Source organism: Eschrichtius robustus, chromosome 2 (genome assembly GCF_028021215.1).
Source record: "Eschrichtius robustus isolate mEscRob2 chromosome 2, mEscRob2.pri, whole genome shotgun sequence".
NCBI lineage: Eukaryota > Metazoa > Chordata > Mammalia > Artiodactyla > Eschrichtiidae > Eschrichtius > Eschrichtius robustus.
In genome coordinates, this window is record NC_090825.1 from 78,306,438 (window position 1) to 78,328,236 (window position 21,799).

The 21,799-nt window shown below is 37.6% G+C and overlaps 1 protein-coding gene across 1 annotated transcript in view; it reads left to right on the forward strand.

Moving 5' to 3' along the window:
- The window catches only part of LNPEP (leucyl and cystinyl aminopeptidase), a 101,107-nt gene extending 80,051 nt beyond the window's left edge, over window positions 1-21,056 (forward strand). The window contains exons 12-18 of the mRNA XM_068535674.1: window positions 6,566-6,749; window positions 7,875-8,028; window positions 13,129-13,313; window positions 14,814-14,975; window positions 16,756-16,896; window positions 17,563-17,644; window positions 18,273-21,056. Coding sequence (XP_068391775.1) covers window positions 6,566-6,749; window positions 7,875-8,028; window positions 13,129-13,313; window positions 14,814-14,975; window positions 16,756-16,896; window positions 17,563-17,644; window positions 18,273-18,404 — 1,040 coding nt within the window. The 3' untranslated portion in view covers window positions 18,405-21,056. The remainder of the gene's footprint in view (window positions 1-6,565; window positions 6,750-7,874; window positions 8,029-13,128; window positions 13,314-14,813; window positions 14,976-16,755; window positions 16,897-17,562; window positions 17,645-18,272) is intronic.
- The last annotated feature ends 743 nt before the right edge of the window (window positions 21,057-21,799 follow it).

Here is a 21,799-nt window from a genome sequence, read left to right on the forward strand (position 1 = left end):
AAGTACAATTGATGATGTCATCATATCTTTGATTAATACAGCATAGCTGGAGGTACAAGGAAGTGCTGCCTTCTTGATAAAAACAAAACTTCATACTTTAAGTGGGCCCTGGAAGGATAGTCTCTGACCTAAGAGAGAACAAATAATCCCATCTCCCTATTTATTTTATTTTATTTTATTTTTATACAGCAGGTTCTTATTAGTTATCTATTTTATACATATTAGTGTATACATGTCAATCCCAATCTCCCAATTCATCCCACCACCCCACCCCCCGACGGCTTTCCCCCCTTGGTGTCCATACATTTGTTCTCTGCATCTGTGTCTCTATTTCTGCCCTGCAAACCGGTTCATCTGTACCGTTTTTCTAGGTTCCACATATATGCGTTAATATACGATATTTGTTTTTCTCTTTCTGACTTACTTCACTCTGTATGACAGTCTCTAGGTCCATCCACATCTCTACAAATGACCCAGTTTCGTTCCTTTTTATGGCTGAGTAATATTCCATTGTGTGTATATATATATATATATATATATATATATATATATATATATATATATATGCCATATCTTCTTTATCCATTCATCTGTCTATGGACACTTAGGTTGCTTCCATGTCCTGGCTATTGTAAATAGAGCTGCAGTGAACATTGTGGTACATGACTCTTTTTGAATTATAGTTTTCTCAGGGTATATGCCCAGTAGTGGGATTGCTGGGTCATATGGTAGTTCTATTTTTAGTTTTTGAAGGAACCTCCATACTGTTCTCCATAGTGGCTATATCAATTTACATTCCCACCAACGGTGCAAGAGAGTTCCCTTTTCTCCACACCGTCTCCAGCATTTGTTGTTTGTAGATTTTCTGATGATGCCCATTCTAACCAGTGTGAGGTGATACCTCACGGTACTTTTGATTTGCATTTCTCTAATAATTAGTGATGTTGAGCAGCTTTTCATGTGCTTCTTGGCCATCTGTCTGTCTTCTTTGGAGAAATGTCTGTTTAGATCTTCTGCCCATTTTTTTTTTAATTTATTTTTATTTATTTTTGGCTGTGTTGGGTCTTTGTTGCTGCTCATGGGCTTCCTCTAGATGCGGTGAGCGGGGGCTCCTCTTCGTTGCGGTGCGCGGGCTTCTCATTGCGGTGGCTTCTCTTGTTGCAGAGCATGGGCTCTAGGCTTGTGGGCTTCAGTAGTTGTGGCGCGTGGGCTCAGTAGATGTGGCTCATGGGCTCTAGAGCCCAGGCTCAGTAGTTGTGGCGCACGGGCCTAGTTGCTCTGCAGAATGTGGGATCTTCCCGGACCAGGGCTTGAACCCGTGTCCCCTGCATTGGCAGGTGGATTCTTAACCACTTCGCCACCAGGGAGGCCCCTTTCTGCCCATTTTTTGATTGGGTTGTTTGTTTTTTTAATATTGAGCTGCATGAGCTGTTTATATATTTTGGAGATTAATCCTTTGTCTGTTGATTCATTTGCAAATATTTTCTCCCGCTTGTCTTTTCATCTTATTTATAGTTTCCTTTGCTTTGCAAAAGTTTTTAAGTTTCCTTGGGTCCCATTTGTTTATTTTTGCTTTTATTTCCATTACTCTAAGAGGTGGGTCAAAAAAATCTTGCTGTGATTTATGTCAAAGAGTGTTCTTCCTGTGTTTTCCTCTAAGAATTTTATAGTGTCCAGTCTTACATTTAGGTCTTTAATCCATTTTGAGTTTATTTTTGTGTATGGTGTTAGGGAGTGTTCTAATTTCATTTTTTTACATATAGCTGTCCAGTTTTCCCAGCACCACTTATTGAAGAGACTGTCTTTTCTCCATTGTATATCCTTGCCTCCTTTGTCATAGATTAGTTGACCATATGTGCGTGGGTTTATCTCTCAGCTTTCTATCCTGTTCCATTGATCTATATTTCTGTTTTTATGCCAGTACCATATTGTCTTGATTACTGTAGCTTTGTAGTATAGTCTGAAGTCAGGGAGTCTGATTCCTCCAGCTCCGTTTTTTTCCCTCAAGGTTGCTTTGGCTATTTGGGGTCTTTTGTCTCCATACAAATCTTAAGATTTTTTGTTCTAGTTCTGTAAAAAATGTCATTGGTAATTTGATAGGGATTGCATTCTATCTGTAGATTGCTTTACCCATCTCCCTGTCTTTAAAAGGGACCAATAAGGAAATCTTGCAAACCTCCCAATAGTATATAAGTTTTTGGTGGTATTAGAAATAATTGGACAATAAGAAATCTGCTTTTATTAGCCCTCTACTTTTTAGCTCAGTTCATATGCCAGTTTCTTAAACTCTTTCTGAGATTCACACCCCAAAGTCTTGCTCATATTTTCCTGCTATTGCCGTTTCCTTCTAAGTCCTTACCTGGCACTCTCTGCTTCCACTGCACAAAAATTGTTTCAGCAACTCAAACATGCCGCACTGCCTCTTGTCTCTGGGCCTTTACATATGCTGTTTTCTCTCCTGGAATAACACTCCTGCCTCCTGATTCCTTGGTTTTACTCCTATGCACTCTTCAGATCTCAACTCATCCATTGCTTGCTCTAAGGAGCCCTCCCTCACCCCAAGACAGGTTAGATGCCCTACTTATGTGTTTTAATGATATTCTCTACTTTTTATATACTATAAGTACTGTTTTGTTTATATTTATCCCACATTAGATGTACCCCCCATTGAGGGTGGAGATCTTGGTTACACAAATCACTTTTGCAACCTTAGCACCCTATAGGCACACAAAAATTTATTGAATAAATAAATTTAGTCTATAACAACGTGACTCAATTTCAAATCTCACTGTAAAAAGTTCTAGGAAAAGAGCATTCCAACCTTGATGAAATGATACCTTCTGTTTCTCTTCATTTGAAAGTATTCTTAGTAAAGGGGAATATATGAAATGCACTATAATATGATTGGTTTAATCTAGAGGTGGAACTGAGCCAATATGTGCTGAAAGCAGTGTCTGCTAATTCCTCTTCTCAACTGTGTTATTTACCTTGCTGCTGCGGTTTTAATTCCTGGCAGTTCAGGTTTTGAAAGTCCACACTGAAAATGTCTGTCCTCACAAAAAGCGTTTGAGGACAGTTGGGTCTTCTTGGTTCCTGATGCTCCTGTGAGAACCAATTTTGGTTTAATTGAATTTTAATTTTTTCTTTTCTCAAAAGAAATATAGCACAGACAGTGACTACAGAGGCTTATTTTATACCATATGACTTTAGTACAATGTGTTATCTTGGTGGTTTGTTAAATCATAGTATAGTTTCGTGCGTTCTAATGTCAGGGTTGCTGGGTTAGTCCATTAGCTCAATCAAATATAGAAGTTATATGTAGTCAATACTTTTGTCACTTTTCCCCATGTACATGGATTTTGAATGGTTAATAGTTTTTTGCATAAGAAGTGCTGAATGGGACCATTTTTCTAAACTACCTATTGAGGAAATTACACTAAAATGTCTCCCTCTCCCTTCTCTTCCTTCCTTTCCCCCCTCCTCTTTCCTTTCTCTCTCTTCCACATTTTATTCAAACCTAATCTCTTTCACTGTAGGAAATTTTTATATTAACTCTAACTTGGAACATTCATGTTTCTAAAAGGATATCACTGTGCCAGAAATATTTCTCTGAAACTAAAGGACATGGCATTGAAATGAAAGGCAGTTGAAAAAAAGAAGAAGGAGGAAGGGCATGTAGTTAGGATTGGATATTTATCATGTGCCATTCTCTGCTCTTGCCTTTTCCCCCTAATAAAATAAAGGGGAAGAAAGGAGTACTGGAGAAAGGAATGCTTTTGAACAGAAGGGGATGCATGCAGCTCAACTGCATGTATCATGCTAGCCCTCTGGAGCAAGCTACACAGGAAATTTTGCAGCTTTATAGTGAAAACATATTTTTTGTTTCTGTGCTTTAATGTTTCTTTATAAAACAGTAGTTGATTTTCATAACTCATTGGCAAATGTTTTTTTAAAATCACTATTAGATTACTTAATCTGGGCTTCTGCCATTTAACATTGGAGTTGCTCACTCTTGTTTTACTACTCAGTGGACTGTGAAAATTGAACTGTTAATCTGTTAATGATTATAATAAATTAAAAACATATGAGGCTAGCCTCATCCACATTTGAGCTGCAGGATGTAGTTACCTCCCTTGTGTGCAAAGCTATTATTTTTTGATACCTGTGGTTTTAAGGTCCTCCATTCTGGATCACTCAGAAGACCTGAAAGAGACTAATATGTTGATTCTATAAATGATAAATTTCCTCTCTATGCTGTCGCTGCACTGCTTTATATTCTGTCATCGAAATGGCAGTAATAATTTCAAGCACACTCCCAGCTGTGTTCCTCCTCTCTGCCATCTGGACTTGGCTAGGTTTACAACATGGCAAGTTGCTTATCAGCGAAGATGCTCTGTATTTCAATATTTTCCTGTATCTATCCAATGGGAAAATTGCCATACTTATCATTCCTTGCCTCCTTTGTTGGGAAAGGGAGATTTGAAGCTCTTTAGTTCTTCTTCCCAAAGGTCCTTTCTTCATAAAAGCTCCGTAGGAAATTGTGTTTGGTGACCCGGAGAGTGTTGATATTTTTGCGTTAGCTAATGATAAAGTTAATTTCATTAGTCATAGGTTTGTTAAAAATATCTCCAACTTGGAGCAGCTACTGTTGCCATCACAAATAATCCTTAGAACGGCATTATGCTCTAGAAAAGGAATAAACCCTATTAATGTAATTAATCTTTCCCATCTGTTGCTATAGCAGCAATAAAACAAATTAGTATGGAGTTCTTTTTAATGAAAAAGACTGATTATCTGATATGTCATGGTAAGACATGATCAGTAAGTCTTTCCATCTTAAAAATCTTTTACAGTTTCAGTAGAATTAGAGTAACTAAGGCATTAAGAAAATCTGATAAATTTAAATAATTCATGCTTTTGAAGTTGATCAACCCTAAGACTTCAGGTACTAAAGGGTTTAAATGTGTTTCCAAAGCATTTTATGTGTAAAAACCTTTATATATAATTATTATGATAGTGAATATTTTAAAACAGCCTAAATATTTCCAAATAGGAGATTGGCTAAGCTGTGGTAGGTCTCGAAATAAAATATTCTGAAGATACTTGAATACTGCATATGAAGACAGTGGGAAAATGGCAGGAGGTGAAATCTGATAGGAGAAAAGGCAGTATAAAATAAATGTATATAGATCCAGTGTATTAAATATTAATTCAGTTAAAATGTTTGTAGGAAATATCTTGGCAGGAAATATGCCCCGTAGTGCTTTTATCATCTGAGTTTAGATTACTTTTCTTATCTCTACTCTTTCTCTTATAATTTAAAAAATTGTATTCTCTACTTTAAAATGGGGAAGAAAACTTACATCATAAACATCTACAAACTTTATTTAGATTTATTTGAAACAACTTACCATGACGTAATCGTTTTGTTCATTCGTTAATTCACTGAGTATTTTTGAGTACTTGCTAGGAATATTGTTCTAGTGCTGAGGGATTAGCAGTGCACAAACTAAAGCTCATGGGGTTTATAGTCTAATAAATATTAAACCTTAAGATGCTTAGAAGCATACCCTTAACTATTGTTTTAAATTCATGTCCTCACTGCCAACTTTGAAGGACATTTCTTGATTGGTAATTTTAAAGGTTTTTAAAATTCCTGTATATATTTTGTAGTCCAGCTTTTGTAGTAATATTTTTTATAGTCACATATTTTTAGCTTCTTGTTAATTGTACGTTAATTGAAATCATTCCATATAAATTTCTAACAATTCTCTCAGCATTTATATTTAATGGTAGGGGCCAAAAAAATGCATTATCAATTTTCTATTATTTTAATCAGTAATTTCTTATTTGTGCTTAATGAGACCTTAGTCCTTCCCTAATGTTTATTTTGCTGTCTTTGAATTATGTGACTTTTTAAATGGTTTTGTTTGTGCTTCCTTTGCTAACATAAACAAAGACAAAGGCTGAGATGGAACACATTTTCTATAGTTCTCTCACTGTCTTCCCCTGTGCCTCACCCTGCACACACTGCCCGTCTCCCGGCCTCTCTCCTCTAGCCACAGTGAACTTGGGAGCCGGTTCAGTGTATGGACTCCGTGTACACTTTCTCTCTGGGCCTTGAACACTCAGAGTCTCTCTTACTTGGCTAACAACACCTGTGTATCCTGAAGTCTCAACTTTGATGTCATTTCTTCCAAGTAATTTCTCCTAACCTTCCCTAGGGGATGAAACATTTCTACTCTGTGCTTCTACAGAATGCCATGTTTTCTTTTTCCATAGACAACATTTATATGATATTCTCCTCACCTGGTTACATTAGATTGTAAGATCTATAAGAGAAGGCACATGTCTACCTTGTTTACCATTAAATAAATAATTGTTAAGTGAATGAGTGGTGATCTTTGTTAACACGAAAATAACTGCCCTGGGAGGCAGACATTTAGTTTCTTAGTGGAATATTACATAATAATACCTTATTAACTTTGAAACAAAACAAAGTATCTGTTTAATATTTTTCTTTCCCTATTACCTTCTCTCTCTCTCATTTTTTGGTCTGTATTAGTTGTCATCAATCTCACAGAAGAAGTGAAGTGGATCAAGGTCAATACAGACATGACTGGCTATTATATTGTACATTATGCAGACAACAACTGGGAAGCACTGATCAAACAGTTGAAAATAAATCCTTACGTCCTGAGTGACAAAGATCGAGCCAACCTCATCAACAACATCTTTGAACTTGCAGGGTAGAGTATGCTTGTCTTGGGTCTTATTTTGTTTTGCTTTTAAATAAGTATTCTCGAGGAAAAGGACATTATAGAAAAGCAATTCAAAAGAACTAGCATGTATTGCCTGTTAGGTATAATTCATTTTGGAGGATTGGGAAGATATAAGACATATTCCTTGCCTTCAGGGGCTTTATAGTCTATCTAGAAACATCAGCTACAAACATATTGAACAGTCGTATAATAAGATTTAAATAATATTTCAAGGCTGTAGATACCAACAAGCAGGACACATGTTTGCTGAATAAATTGATGTAGAAGTTCCGCATTTGCTTTATTTCATGAGAGGATTCTTGTCGAGCAGCAGGTGGTTTCAGCATAAAGCTTGGTGCTCCCTCACTAGTTTGAGGGACATCTCTGAGAGCTGGAGCACCACTTACCTCCCCAGCCATCCCGCAAGCCACACAGTCCCGAAGCCAAGAATGGCCATGACCCCGTGTATGAATATCCTCTGAAGAGCAAGATTACTGGTTTAGGTTGTTAATGGGTCAGACACACAAGGAATATTCAAATGTGTTCCTTCTGACTGCTCTTGACCGTCCTATTCTGGTTCATATTTTATGAAGTGACCTTACATCATCTCAGCCATCATTGTTGTGATTTCTATAAAGTGGTTAACTTTTTAAATGTGCTCACCATAAATTCACAGCAGACCTTGCCTTAACAAGTTTGACAAATTCCCATACAAATAACAAATAAAAAAGTTCTTCCTGATTCAAATCCTCTTTCTGCCACCTGCTCTCACCTGATAAATAAAATTAATACATAAATAAAATTAGCACTCTTCATCTTTTCTCACCTAAAATATTATAATACTTTTCCTGAATCAGTAGCGATTTACAGGTGACTTATATAACAAAAACTGAGCTATTATTTCTCCTGCGATGTGTCTTTAACCTTGAGTCACACACACGAACTAATCAAAGATAATAATATTTAGTCTAACTTTACAGAATACCACCCAAAGCTTAAAATTTAGGTCTTCAGGATCCCCCCACCCCCCCATCTAGCCATTTGTCTCTCAGCATACATACAGGTCATCTGCCTGTCTTGGCATATTTACTTTTTTGTTCTTTTACCCTTTAGCCTAGGCAAGGTGCCTCTTCAAAGAGCTTTTGATTTGATTGATTATCTTAGAAATGAGACCTCTACTGCACCCATCACGGAAGCCCTGTTCCAGACGGAACTCATCTATAACCTTGAAGAACTGGGGCACATGGATCTGGCCTCAAGACTGGTGGTAAATCTGCCTTTTTGCCAAGTTCTCTTTGTTGCTTGCCTTTGCTGGTGTTATGCATGTTCCGTTCAGCACTAATAGACTGAAAAAGCAACCAGTTGAATTCCGTTTTCTTCACTTAGTTGTGAAATCTTTACTTTGAATCAAAATGTCATTTCTTACCTTGAGGAGTTGATAAAGCGTTAGCATGACATGATCTTGTCTGAATATCAAAATACAGACTTCTGACAAAATGGGGCCACATGAAAAGAAAACGCCTCTATTCAAATCTTGGTTTATTTTTATATAATAAATGCTTGAAATAGGCCCTTTTGCAAAGTAGTGCTCCCCATTAATTTCCTCTGGTCATTATAAAGTGACAGTTATGTTTGTACTGAGAATATTCTGTTTTAGGAGTCCTCACTGATAACTGTCTTACGGATGGTGGTGCTGGTGAACATAAGTTTCTCTGCAAAGCACTAAAGGAGCCTTGGTGTTGGAGACTGGTTCACCTTTTTCAAAACCAATTGCCTCATCTTAACAGTTGTTATTTTAGACACTTTCAGTATTAAATTGTTGACAGTGTCTTTAAAAGTTTGGGAAGGAGTGATGAATTCTTTGTCTTATCTAATTCTCTGAATCACATTCTGACAACAAGGTTTGCTTTATAAACTAAAGCAAGGTTTTCCAAGGACCAGGCAAAAGGCAGCTTTCAGGAAAAAGAAGAAGGTGATGGGCCAGGAATTAGATTAAGTCTTTTAGGATTTTGGTGTCCTCACTGTTAAAAAGAAGGTGTTGGATTGCTTTTTTTTTTTTTTTTAAATCCTCTTTTCTGCTGCTCTTTCTGTTACGCCGCACAACCCCTGTGATGACTTCTCTCATCACGTGCGTGATTCTCAGTGCGGGGAGGGAGTGCAGGACAGGGGGCCATATGGAGTTTGAAAAGCACCTTTCCTACAAGTTTCTGATCTGACCCCAAATGAGCCACCCCCCCATCCCTACCTGTAAGTGAGATGCTTCAGTTAGATGATTTCTGAGGCATCTTCTAATTACTAAGATTTTTATCATTCTTCTATTTCATAAGGCTTTCAACTACCAGCCTTAATAAAAACCAGCACCTGCAATGTGACCTGGCCCATAGTGACACTCAATAAATGTTGAATGAATAAGTGAGTGAAACATACCAGAAACAAGTACATTTCAGTGCTTATTATATTCTGCACACCCTGCTTAGTGCTTAATGCAGATTACCTCATTTAATCCTCACACAATGCCAAATAGATATTTCTACCCCCATTACACAGATGAGAAACTAAATAACTTCCCCATAGTCACTTACCTAGTAAATGATAAAGCTGAGATTCAAACCCAGATTACTTTCACTCCAGACCCTGCTCTTTGTGTTATATGGCTGTATTTTCATTTGTGTTTTAGCAATGTCATCTTTCAGAGGATACCCTTTTATTGGAAAAATCAAAGCCGTTTCTTGCTATCTTTTTTTCCCCTTTTTTAAACTGATATTTTACATCAAAATAGTTTGAAGCCTTGTTAAAGTTCATGATGGCAGAAGCCACTCTTCTGCCTGCCTCTCTCCATTAAGTCTATTGAGGGCCTGGTGTCAGGAAGCACTTGATACTGAGGCTGTCCCTGTGCTGAGAACACAGATGCTGAACTCAGTTCAAGGAGTTAGATCTTTTGAATATTTTCCTACTGTGACGCTCAGCTAACTCTGCATCTTCATCCCAAATGATGGTTTCCAGTTTACTGGGCAGGTATGTGTTTATTCAGAACATAGCAGAATATACATAACCCCAGTCCATGGGATTAGTGGTTAGAGGGCAAGGGCAGGAGGCTTAGTATGTGTTTGTAAGACCCTTACTGCTGGAGGTCTTCATGCACTTGATTGTTAGTTAAAAGCCATGTTAGCTTTAATTCAAGAGGGAGAAACTGTCTCTTTAAAATTCTTATTCTAATCTTAGGGCATTCTAGTAGCATTAAAATTCTCAAAATGTGAAATCTGACACACCATAGATGAGATTAGAATGGCAGACCTTTCTGAGACCTTAGATCCAATCTTCAAATAGTATTTGTAATTAAGACTGATGTCTAATTAATTTTTTAAGTCAGTGTCACCAGAGCATTGTGTACATTTATTGGCCACTGTGTTATTTAGGCTGCACAGACCCACATAACATATATTACCCATATATCACATTTTGTGATGTCTGCTGTGGTGTGTGGTGGGTAGGGTCTGGAAGCACATTTGAGTTGTTTCAAATTGTGCACATCTGATGCTAAAATCTGATCTCAGTCATATTCCTGTTTCATCACTTATAACTCTGTCATTCTTTTACATATGAGGGCTTGGTGGGATAAACCTTTTGCAATAAAAGCTGACACTTCACTTTTAAGAAGCTCAGTTGACCCAAGAAAAGAACTCCCTGGGAACATCAGTGTAAAATTAAAGCAGTAAATCAAAATGTAATATATAACGTAAGTGCCAGCATCTTGCCCTGTGTTTTATTTTTAAAACCATTTTGTGTTATTGTTGTTGCATATTATTGCATGTACATAGCTTGTATAACTCATCAATTTATTCCCTCTCCCTACCATCTTCACTTTATGAAATCAGAGGATTGAACTCTATTGTTTAATGAGGTTAAATTTCAAAAAATTAATGCAGAACCATGGAAAAACAGGTTTAATTTTATTTCTAAAAAGGAAAGATAATTTGAAGCACTTGCTATGATTTATTAATATTAAAAATATAACTTGAATTACTTACAAAAAGATTTTATAATCCAAATTTTCTAAAAACAGAATTATTCTTTTTTTAAATAAAATCTTTTACTCTTTTATGTTATCATTTGAAATGTTTTTTTCAAATGATAAAAATGATCCAGCTTGCAGGACATTAGTTCCCCGACCAGGAATTGAACCAGGGCCGTGGCAGTGAAAGCGCCAAGTCCTAACCACTGGACCGCCAGGGAATTCCCCTGAAATCTATTTGAAATCAACTGTTTGGGGACTTCCTCTTGACTCTTTGGTACAGGGTATAAGTAGTAAAGTTATACCCCATAATTCCAATGGAGTAACTGCTCAGGAATTAGCTTTAGCATCTTCAAGTGTCAGGTTTCCCATACTGCCAGTACTTTAAAGTTCTGTTTTTCCCCACTGGCTTCTTTGTTTTAGTAAACTCTTAAGGATCATTGCCATTTTTCTCCACTGAATTTTTTTTAATGGTATTGTAAGTATGGAACTTTTTTCTCTCTCTCTCTCATTCTTCCTTTGTTTCTTTTTGACAGTTATGAGTAGCTTTTAAATTTCTTTTCTGCATCATAATGCTATCATGAAGCCACTGAGAAAGTCAGGACAGTGGAAGACAACATGTGCCAGTGCAGTCATGTGTATCCAGCAGGATCTCCTGCATTGCTTTTATGTTCCTTGCACTATCAGTCAGCATGGCAAGTATTTTTCCACTTCACATCTTCCCAGTGACTGGCAAGCTTTGTTATTCACACGTTCCACAAGGTGTCTGTTCTCTATTTCATTGCTTTTGAAGCAAACAAACAAAAGGGAGTTGACATGTTATCACAAACTTTGAGTCCATCTTCTTGTACAGATTCTTTTTTCCATTCTCATAGTCAGATCCACAAGAGACTTATTCAGAGAAGGTCTGGTGAGAAAATGGCCTCAGCAGTTTAAAACTCTCCAACTAGGATTCATTTTAACTATGGACAGAGGCACTCTAGAAGAATATTATGCTCTGTGAGGAGCCTGAACTAATTTGGGGGGGTTAAGAGGCGTTGTATGTGGTCATCTGTGGCACTTGACTACTTGAGATGAGACGTGGCGGTGATGGTGTTAGAGTACCAGTGGGAGGAGACCCTCCTGTGCCGAGAACCCTGTGGGCCGGGATGCCTCTAAATTGTTTTCGTTTTGAGTCTCCTTATTTGTAGCCATGAAGGTTTTCTAAAAAAATACCTATCGGCATTTTTATATTAGAATTTTTGTTCCTTTTAGTGACATTCATAAATGCATATTTTATATGGTGATTTTTTTAAATCCCCTGTGTCCTCACTCCTCCCTCCTGCACCACAGCTTGGAATATGGAAATAGTTCCATATACTGTGAACAGCTTCCACACTTTTGTTCTGAGAAGAGATGAAAAAGAAATAAGATATCTGTTGGTTTCTTAATACCATAAGTATATGTTTAAGAATGACATCTCATTCAGAAGTAATTATAACAATGGACTTAATAGTAGATGATTCTATTGAATAACTGTTAATTTTCTTAAGTGTGATAAGGTATTATGGTTACATAGGGGAATTGCATGCTTAAGTATTAATAAATGAAATATCATGATATCTATAACTCACTTTCATATAGTTGAGCTAAAACCAGAAAAATATGTGTGTATGTGTTGCTATACACAAATGTAAGAGTGTTAAATAAAAAACAGTGAATCTAACATATGGGTATTAATTTTACTATTCCTGTAGCTTTCCTGTAGGTTTAAAAATTTTTTAAATAAAAAGTTGGGGAAGGAGAAAAATAACTATAAACAACTATTCTTCCCTGCAGGCCTCATTTTCTTGCTAATTTGATTAGATTAATTTGTTATAGCATCAAACTAGATGATATTTTAAATATTCCTTTAACACTGGATTCAGAAACATTTAAGCGTCTACCCATCAGTAAAGAAGTATATTTTTCTCTCACTGCTGAATGGATTTATGGATTCTAAAGTCACGAGGTCAGGAAGTTCCAGCTTCCTTCCAGCAGTGGTGATAGGTGATACTTTTTGGCAGGAAAATAACTTCTGGCTGAGTATACACAGAAGAAAGGTTCCCTACTGCACAGAAGTCATTAATTCTCTCTGTCTTATGTCATTAAGTCCACCTTGGCTATAGCAACCTTATTTATGGCCTTAGTTATTGAAGGGTTCTATCCCAGCTGTATGTGGACTTCGTATGTCAGTTGATATTTAGTGAGTAATGCCTGTGTCCCCCTTTTTTTTCTCTTTGGGTTAGTGTTGGGGAAAAAAGAGACCTAGTTGTCCTGATTTTTCTGGTTGTCCTAATTATGATCACTCAGTTACAATCCATTCTGTCTCTCTAGAACAAGGTATTTAAATTGCTTCAAAGCCAAATCCAACAGCAGACGTGGACGGATGAGGGCAGCCCATCTGTTCGGGAGCTGCGCTCAGCCTTGCTAGACTTCGCTTGCACCCACCGCCTGGAGAACTGCAGCACCGCCGCCATGAAGCTGTTTAACGACTGGGTGGCATCCAATGGAACTCAGAGGTGATGTGCGCGTCCACTCAAATGACCTCGCTTTCTCTTCTGTGCCCTACATCGTATACTGAAACCAGGACCTCTACGTCCTGGGTCATAAATGTTATACAACAGTGTTGATGTAGGTGAACTCCACGTACCTGATTCTCAAGCACGACTGTTTTGTGTGTGTGTGTGTGGTAAAGTACATATAACATAAAGTTTAGTATCTTAACAATTTTTAAGTGTACGGTTCAGTCGTGTAAGTATATTCACACTGTTGTGCAACAGATCTCCAGAATTCTTTCATCTTGCAAAACTGAAACTCTTTACCCAAACAGCAGTTCCCCATTTTCCCCCAACTCTGGCCCTTGACAGCCACCATTCTACCTTCTGTTTTAGGAGTTTTACTGCTCTGAATACCTCATATAAGTGAAATCATACAGTATGTGTCTTTTCGTGACTGGTTTATTTCACTTAACATAATGTCCTTAAGATTCACCCATGTTATAGCATATGTCAGAATTTCCTTTCTTTTTAAGGCTGAATAATCCACTGTATGTATGTACCACATTTTGTTCATCCATTCATCCATTGATAGACATTTGGGTTGCTTCCACCTTCTGGCTCTGGTGAATAATGCTGCTATGAACATAGGTGTACAAATATCTCTTTGAGACCCTGCTTCAGTTCTTTCATATATTGTATATACCTAGAAGTGGTATTGCTGGATCATATGGTAGTTTCATTTTTAATTTTATAAGAACCCCCATAATGTGTTCCATAGGGGCTGCACTATTTTACATTCCTACCAACAGTGCACAAGGGTTCCAGTTTCTCCACATCCTCACCGACACTTATTCTCTGGGTTTTTGATAGCAGCTGTCCTAATGGGTGTGAGGTGTCAAACAAGTCTCTTTTTATTTAGGAATAAAACACAGCAGGTGGAGTTAGCAGTTAGTAGAAATGTTTTTGATGATGATTGGTTCTCTCCAGGTTCCTTACTGGGCATTATGGGAAAAGATTCAAGCATCGGGTGGGGTATTTGGGTAACCCATTGAAGCCCTCTTCAGCTCTGAGATCTTAATAAGGCAGCAAACTGTGCTTCTACCCCTCTTCTCACCCCTCCTGCTACACTTGCTGCTCTATTTCGACCGTGGGACTTACCACACTGTATTATGATGTATACATTTACTGTTCTGTACTTGGTGATAGCCTGTGAGTTCCTGAGGGCAGAGACCGTGTCTCATTCTTCTTCCCCTCCACAGTGTCCAGCCAGTTGCTTGCCTGGTTCTTTGTGGGTACACAGTGAATAATTATTGTATTAAATTGAACTGATATTCTTTTAGTCACACCACTAGGAAAGTAGCAGCCACTGAATTAATCATTTTCTTGACAATTAATTGTACGGTAAAGACTCTTATTATTACCTGCTCTGTACCCCAGAACACTACCACTAGTCAATTCCTTGCCTTTGTATTCAGGGATTTTTTTTCTTGTTCTTCTCATATTTGACCACCTCTCTTACAGCCTACCCACTGATGTCATGACGACTGTGTTCAAGGTTGGAGCGAAAACTGAGAAAGGCTGGTCATTCCTCTTCAGCAAATATGTCTCTATAGGCTCTGAAGCAGAGAAGAATAAAATACTTGAAGCTCTTGCCAGCTCAGAGGATGCACGGAAACTTTACTGGTATGAAACCACCAAAGGAATATGATCTATAGAAACCAAAAGCATAAAAGCACAACGCTCCTCGGGTGGGGAATCCCGCTTTTCCTCCCTTTGCTCCCAGGCCGGACCTGACTTGCACACTATATGGTGAGGAGCCTGCACGTGCAGGGCTCCGTCTCAGGGACCGGACCTGCGCCCACAGGAGACAGTGCTTTGCCCAGAGAGGCTGGAGGTGCCAAGAGTCACAGCCCTGCTTTCTCCCTAAAAACGTCTTCATCCCCTTGGCATGTTGTCTTTAATTCCACAGTTAGCGCTTCATTCTTTTTGGTCAAGGCATTGTTCTGTCGCAGCTGTCACTTTGAAAATGCAGACACTTCAGAAAAAGGTACCATGTAAAAGCTTATAGGTTACACCTTCATGCGAGTTTGTCAGACTTTTCCTTTTTAATGACTCAGCTGATGAAGACCTGAAAATGGAAGCCTCACATGGGGAAAGAAGGGCAGTGAGTAGGGCCTCCCGACAGGAAGAACAGTCAGTGGCAGGGGAGAGGAGCTCTGAGTAGCCTAGAGAAATAGGAAGTATCTCAAAAGAAAGTCAGTGCCAGGGAGGGGTGGAGGGAGGCACTTGGGTCTCGTTGCTTCTCTTGTATAATTTTGCTCCTATAAATCATAATAGTGTCCCAGAGATGTCTTCAGCACCTGCCCAGATCCACTTTCCAAAGGATACACTGTAAATGGTCATTTTCTTTAAAGTAGTAGCCAGCCTCTGACCCAAGCACATAGAGAAAAGGTTTTGTTTTTAAATTAGTAATAATTTTGTTTTAGACTATTAATACACTGATAAATTTCCACGATAAAGTATTTAAACAGTACCTAAGAAAATGGTATAAAACGTGAAAGTATCTCTTGTTTGATCCTTCACTTCTGTTCTTATCCTCTCCTCTGTTAACAGTGTCAGTCCTGGCCTGAGTATTTATAGGTTTATACTATACCCAGTGTTTTGTGATGTTCTCTTTAGTGAATGATCAGTCTTTGAGATCTACCATAAAGCCCACTTCATTTTTTTATAGCTATGTATTATTCCATAACATGGCTCTATCATAGTTTATTTAATCCATCACATCTCGATGAGCATTTGGGTTTTCTCCCCTATTAAAAATACTGCTGCATTCTTTTAGGGGTATGTGTTTTCTAACTCTAAGCAGATATTATCACGTAGTAAATGCTTACGTTCAAATGCCCAGCTTTAATATTTATTAGCTGTGTAACTGGGGCAATTATGTAACCTCAGCTTCTTAAACTGTAAAATGTGGATAGGTAGTAATGACCTATTTCAAGCATTGTTATTCAATAATTTAGAACATTATCTAGTACACATGAAGTATCAGTAAATTTATTGGGTGTATTCTGAAATGTGTCTTCATTTTCATATGACAGCCCAGTTTTTTAAGAGTAATAAGATACCTCCCTATTCAAATCAAATAGTTTTTTAACAGAAAAAAATACTAGTCTTCAGAATTATAATAAATTCTACTAGAATTTATTTCCTAAATGTCCTTATTACATCAAGAACTATTTATTACTATGTGACAGTACATTAAACTGCTTATCTCATTGGTGAGTTTTTCCTTCATTTAAAAAAAAATGACAAGTCTTCACTCTATTAATGAATCTTAGACTAACCCCAAACGTATATCCCTTGAATTGCCACAGAGCTTTAATTAGGAGACCAGTATTAATTTAAATTCAGTCATCACTTCATCCTGAATAATTTTGGAAGCTAAATCTGCTTTGCTCTTCAGGTTAATGAAAAGTAGCCTCAATGGAGATACCATCCGAACACAAAAGCTGCCGTTTATCATTAGAACAGTGGGCCGGCATTTTCCTGGACACTTACTGGCGTGGGATTTTGTCAAAGAGAACTGGAGTAAGCTGGTACAGAAGTAAGTTTCTCGAAGAATCCCTAATTTTTAGTGTTCGCAGTCTCTGCATTTGAATACAGTTCCCAGGGTTGTACTGGTTCACAAGAGTTACGTGTTGCTGTGAGAGGAAAAATGCTTCAGTTCTAGTTTAACTGAACGCCCGGAAATCCGTAAACATAATTCCGTAATTCCACGCACGCGTCACATAACGGTGCTTCATGGAAGACCCACTGAAGTGCTAATCAAGCCCAGCCTTGCTCCACGCCGGCTCACTCAGCTTGGCCTGGCCACGGACTATTTCAGAATAGCTGTTCAGTTACATGTGCTGAAAATACCTCCTCGCTACCAGGGGATTGGTTAGGAACTCACACCCAGCTCAACAGCACATGTAGCTCATTTTTTCTTTTAAATCAATAATGACACCTTCTGGGTGTATGATGTGATTTTTGAGGAGAAAATGGGCTAAGAATTTCTCTGGAACTCCCTCTGCCCACTCTCTCCTCCCACTGGCAGAGGTGTGTATGGGATGACTCCTGACGTACCGAGCTGCCGTTCCCAGGAGCAGGACTCCTCTCTGCCTTGGGCATGTAGAGCTTACATTAAGCGTTTCCTTTGCACTCGGGAACTTTGCTTACCAGCAGCTGACTCATTTTTTTGCTTTTCACCCGTATGTTTGTGTTGCTTCAGGTTCCATCTGGGGTCCTATACCATACAAAGTATTGTTGCTGGATCAACTCACCTGTTTTCAACAAAGGCACATTTATCTGAGGTTGGTTGTATAAAACGCTTCTGGGGAGGCTGGGTATCCCTTTGCCCTCAGGCTGCTCGGTTTAAGTCAGATGGTGGCTTCTCATGCCAAATCCTGTCCCTTCTCTCTGTCTGCCTTCATCAATGCTAATGACTCATACAGCAATGAGGAAAAATTCTGATTCCATTCTCAACAATATTCCTTTGTCTCCCTAACACAAATGATTTTTTTGAATTAAAATCAACATATGCCAACTTTCTTTTTAAGTGGTGATTAAATTGTTTTTGAAGAATTCCATTCCAAGGGTAAAATTGGGCACCAGGCCTAACTTTAGACTCTACCTTATTTACTGTTACTTGGCCTTTTTTTTTTTTTTTTTTTTTTTTTTCCTACTTTAGAATTGAAAAGTTCATCCTTGTGGGAGTAAGGGGAATTCGTTTTTAAAATTACTTCAGATTTCACCATACTTGATCAGGAACTCGATGTAAATACCTCAAATATTAAAATATAATCTTTCTCGTCTCTACTTCTCTTAAGACATCAGCACGGCCATCACTAACTTAAAGCTTATTTGAAAAGGCTATTCAGAGTTACCTGAGAAAATACCATCCTTTTCTTCTTTTGAAACACTTCTGTGTGCAACTTACAGGTCCAGGCATTCTTTGAAAATCAGTCAGAGGCAACCTTTCGACTTCGTTGTGTCCAGGAGGCTTTGGAAGTCATTCAGCTGAACATCCAGTGGGTGGAAAAGAACCTTGAAACTCTGACGTTTTGGCTGTAGCACGCATACCTGCACCTCATTCGGTCACCCATTCAGACAGCTTGTTAACTTGGGCTCTGCTGCTTTTGCAAAAGCCAAGGTGAAACCAGGATCGCTGCTGAGTTGTTTGCACTCTTAGGAGTTCTAGTTTGCTCAGGGTCCGTCTGTATTTTTCATCTGTCTTTTCTAAAATGTCCTTGGGCAGTGTGTAGTTATTACCAAATTATATTCACCTACATGCCAACCATCTACAAAAACAATGGGTAATTTTCTACTCTGAAGATATTCAAATGGAGAAAAAATATCTGTTTTGGAATTCTGTTCTATCTCTCAGTATCTGGAAAGTGCTGACACCGTGAAATAAGGAAAGAGCTACCATGGGAGCCACCATCTTTGCAGGCTGCTGGTTTATTAGCCACTTGTTGCTTCTTGTTGAGCGATGTTATTTGAATGTGGTTCAAAGTTAGCTTCAAAACGTATGGTAATGAAGTTGACGAAGCATGCAACCGTAGAGAACTGACCTCAAGTGTGCAGATCTACTTTGACTGGCAGTTTTGAATAATCCTTTATTTTCTGGAAGAAGTTTATAACTATTATATTTTTTTTCTGAAGAATAGCCAGGTGCTATAGAATTTTTAATTTTTTGTTGTATTGTAAAGCTAAATAACAAGGCCAAAAGATTAAATTTTCCAAATATTTAACACTTCCTTTTTCATCTTTCAGGAAAGTATTTCAAACCGAGTTAACGTTAATTGTAATTATTTGTTCTCCAAACCTCTGTACACCTTTATCACTCCCTGCCATAGATACACCTTATGTTATAAATAAGTATTTCTACATTTATGGCAAGCATTTTTTTAATACTGGTGTCTCTTATCATGAATTTATTACTAAGAATACAGTTTGTTTAAGTTGCTTTTTGGCATAATAGATCATAGACACTTTCTCTGAATCATACCCGTTGGGTGGATTTTCATTTTATATGATAGAGTTGCATATTAGAAGCATATTTTAAAATAGGGCCTTTGAGAAATTGAACATTTTTATTTAAAGTTCACCACAGTACCTTAAAGGAATAAAGAGAATGTGGGTAGGAGTAACTTGATTTAGGTTTAATATGGTGGGCTTTGAATTTTTTCTACTGTCAGAAACAGTACTTTTCTTTAGTTGAAAAATCAAAGTTTTCTTTTGTAATGGCCAAACTAACAGATTATAAGGAATGGCCATGGAAAGAAAGAAAGAAGGGAAGAAGAAAGAGAGAGAGGAAAGTATCCAAAACTGTATGGCAATCTTACTCCTTCTAAAGGAGGAATACTGTACTTGAATTTTTTGAGCTATGCAGACTTATACCTAGATTGTTGTGTTTCTTTGATTCTTAGGAGAAAAGCTTTCTTCGTAATAATTCTTGTACTTTATATTTTGCTTGAAAACATCTACATATATAAAGAGGATATTTACCCATTTTTCACCTAAGATTTTCCCATGGAATTCCATACTTTTTAATGTTATGCTGTCCCATCTGTATGGGGCTTCCAAAAACTAACTCTAAGTAAGGAATATAAGGTTAAATAATAGGTAGAACATGTAGTATAATAAGTATTATTGGAGCTTTTGAAGTTTTTTTCCCCCAGAATTTTATTTTACCACTGTATTTCTGAGAACTCAAATAGATTGAAGCACAGCAGAATAGGATTCTATTTTACATGAGCACATAGATCCATGACACAATTAAGTACTGTTTGACAAGTGTTATATTCATTGCAGAGAGACGGTCTACTTGAATTAATAAAAAGGCACATCATACTAGTAATCTAGATTGCTAGATTACTGGTATGATGTGCCTTCTTATTGTAGAAGAAAAAAATGTATGCTTTGGAGATCTGAAAGGCTGTGAAAGTAGAAATCTAAGGAGTCCAGCTTGTTTATATCTAATCACTTGTTAATACCAAGTGATTAGACATAATTAAACTGAAGTAGTGTCCGCTGCCACCATAAGTGTGTGCCTTCCTCCATCTTGTTTTATACAAATCTCTTTAAGTGAAATTGTGTTGTTTGCCATTGTTTTGGTGTTCATGAACTTTCTTACTATCACTGGTTCTACTTAACGCTAATGTCCTTTGCCTTTCGTGTTTTCATTTTACTGTACTTTAGCCACTGTAGGAACAGAGAGCTGTCAGAAGAGTTCTGGGTATATAGAGGATATTGAGCCGCATCAGTCTTACTGGGTACAGAACAGAATCCTTTCTGAATATTGGAAAGAAAGAAATGAAAGTTAAGTGATGAGTTTGTTGGATTACGGATAGCCTGTTATTGAGTTGGATTTTAAAAGAGTCTACTCCATCTAAAGCACCTGGAATAATCTGCAGTCAGATTGCTGAACATTCACATAGTCCCCATGTATTTCATGGGGCTGCAGGGAAGGTGTATGCATCTCAGGAGATGTGTCATCAGCAGGAACAGCAGTTCCTGGGCTGAGTTTGCAAAACAAGACCTGAATTTCGTAGGTATGATGTAGCTCTTCTTCTCCCTTTTGCCTTTATTTTTTTTTAATTGGAATTGACTCTCTTTTTAAAGAGCTTTCTTCCTCCTTCTGCCCTCACACCCCCATTTGTACTTTAAAAAGCTTATGTCAATATATATATATATATATATTTTTTTTTTTTTTTTTTTTTTTTTTTTGCTGGGTTTTACTTTCTTCGATTTTGTGCTTCATTCTCCACATTGGCAAGTAAGTACCAAATGAAAAGTGGAAGTCCAAAAGTATGATAAACCTCCTCTTCTCCCTTTCCCTTATGGCCTGCATGGGCAATAGCTTATAGAATAGTTGATTGATTTCTTTGAGTGGCTCTTTGGGGGTATATACTTTTTAAATGTATGTATGTGTTTTGAAATGTTTTTATATTCTTTCATGTTAATATAGTTTGTCCTGTTGAAAAGTAAAATATTGTCCTGTGAAAATCTCTTCTACCTGTCCTATTTTTCCTGTATGGACAACAGCTACAGAGTAGTTATCTGATTTCCCTTTTTGGAAGGAGATGGTAATAGTGGGAGAAGAGCAGAGTATGTTCTTTTTAAAATGTGTACAAATGAGTTTGCTGCTATTTTGTGGGTGTTGTTTGATTTTGTATTTCCTTCATCCTTCTCATGGATAAGTAGATATCTAATGAACTGTGAAGGTCCAAAACTATGACAAATGTCCCATTTTCCCCTCTTATTGCCTGTGTGGACATACTAACAGAGTAGTTGTAGTTTCTGTTGTTTTGATCTAATCTGTTCTTGAGGGAAGGGAGAGGGGAGGGTTGTATATTCTTCTTTCAAGTGTACATAAATGTTATGCTACTTTTTATTTTTTTTAAATTTATTTTATTTATTTATTTTTGGCTGCATTGGGTCTTCATTGCTGCACGCGGGCTTTC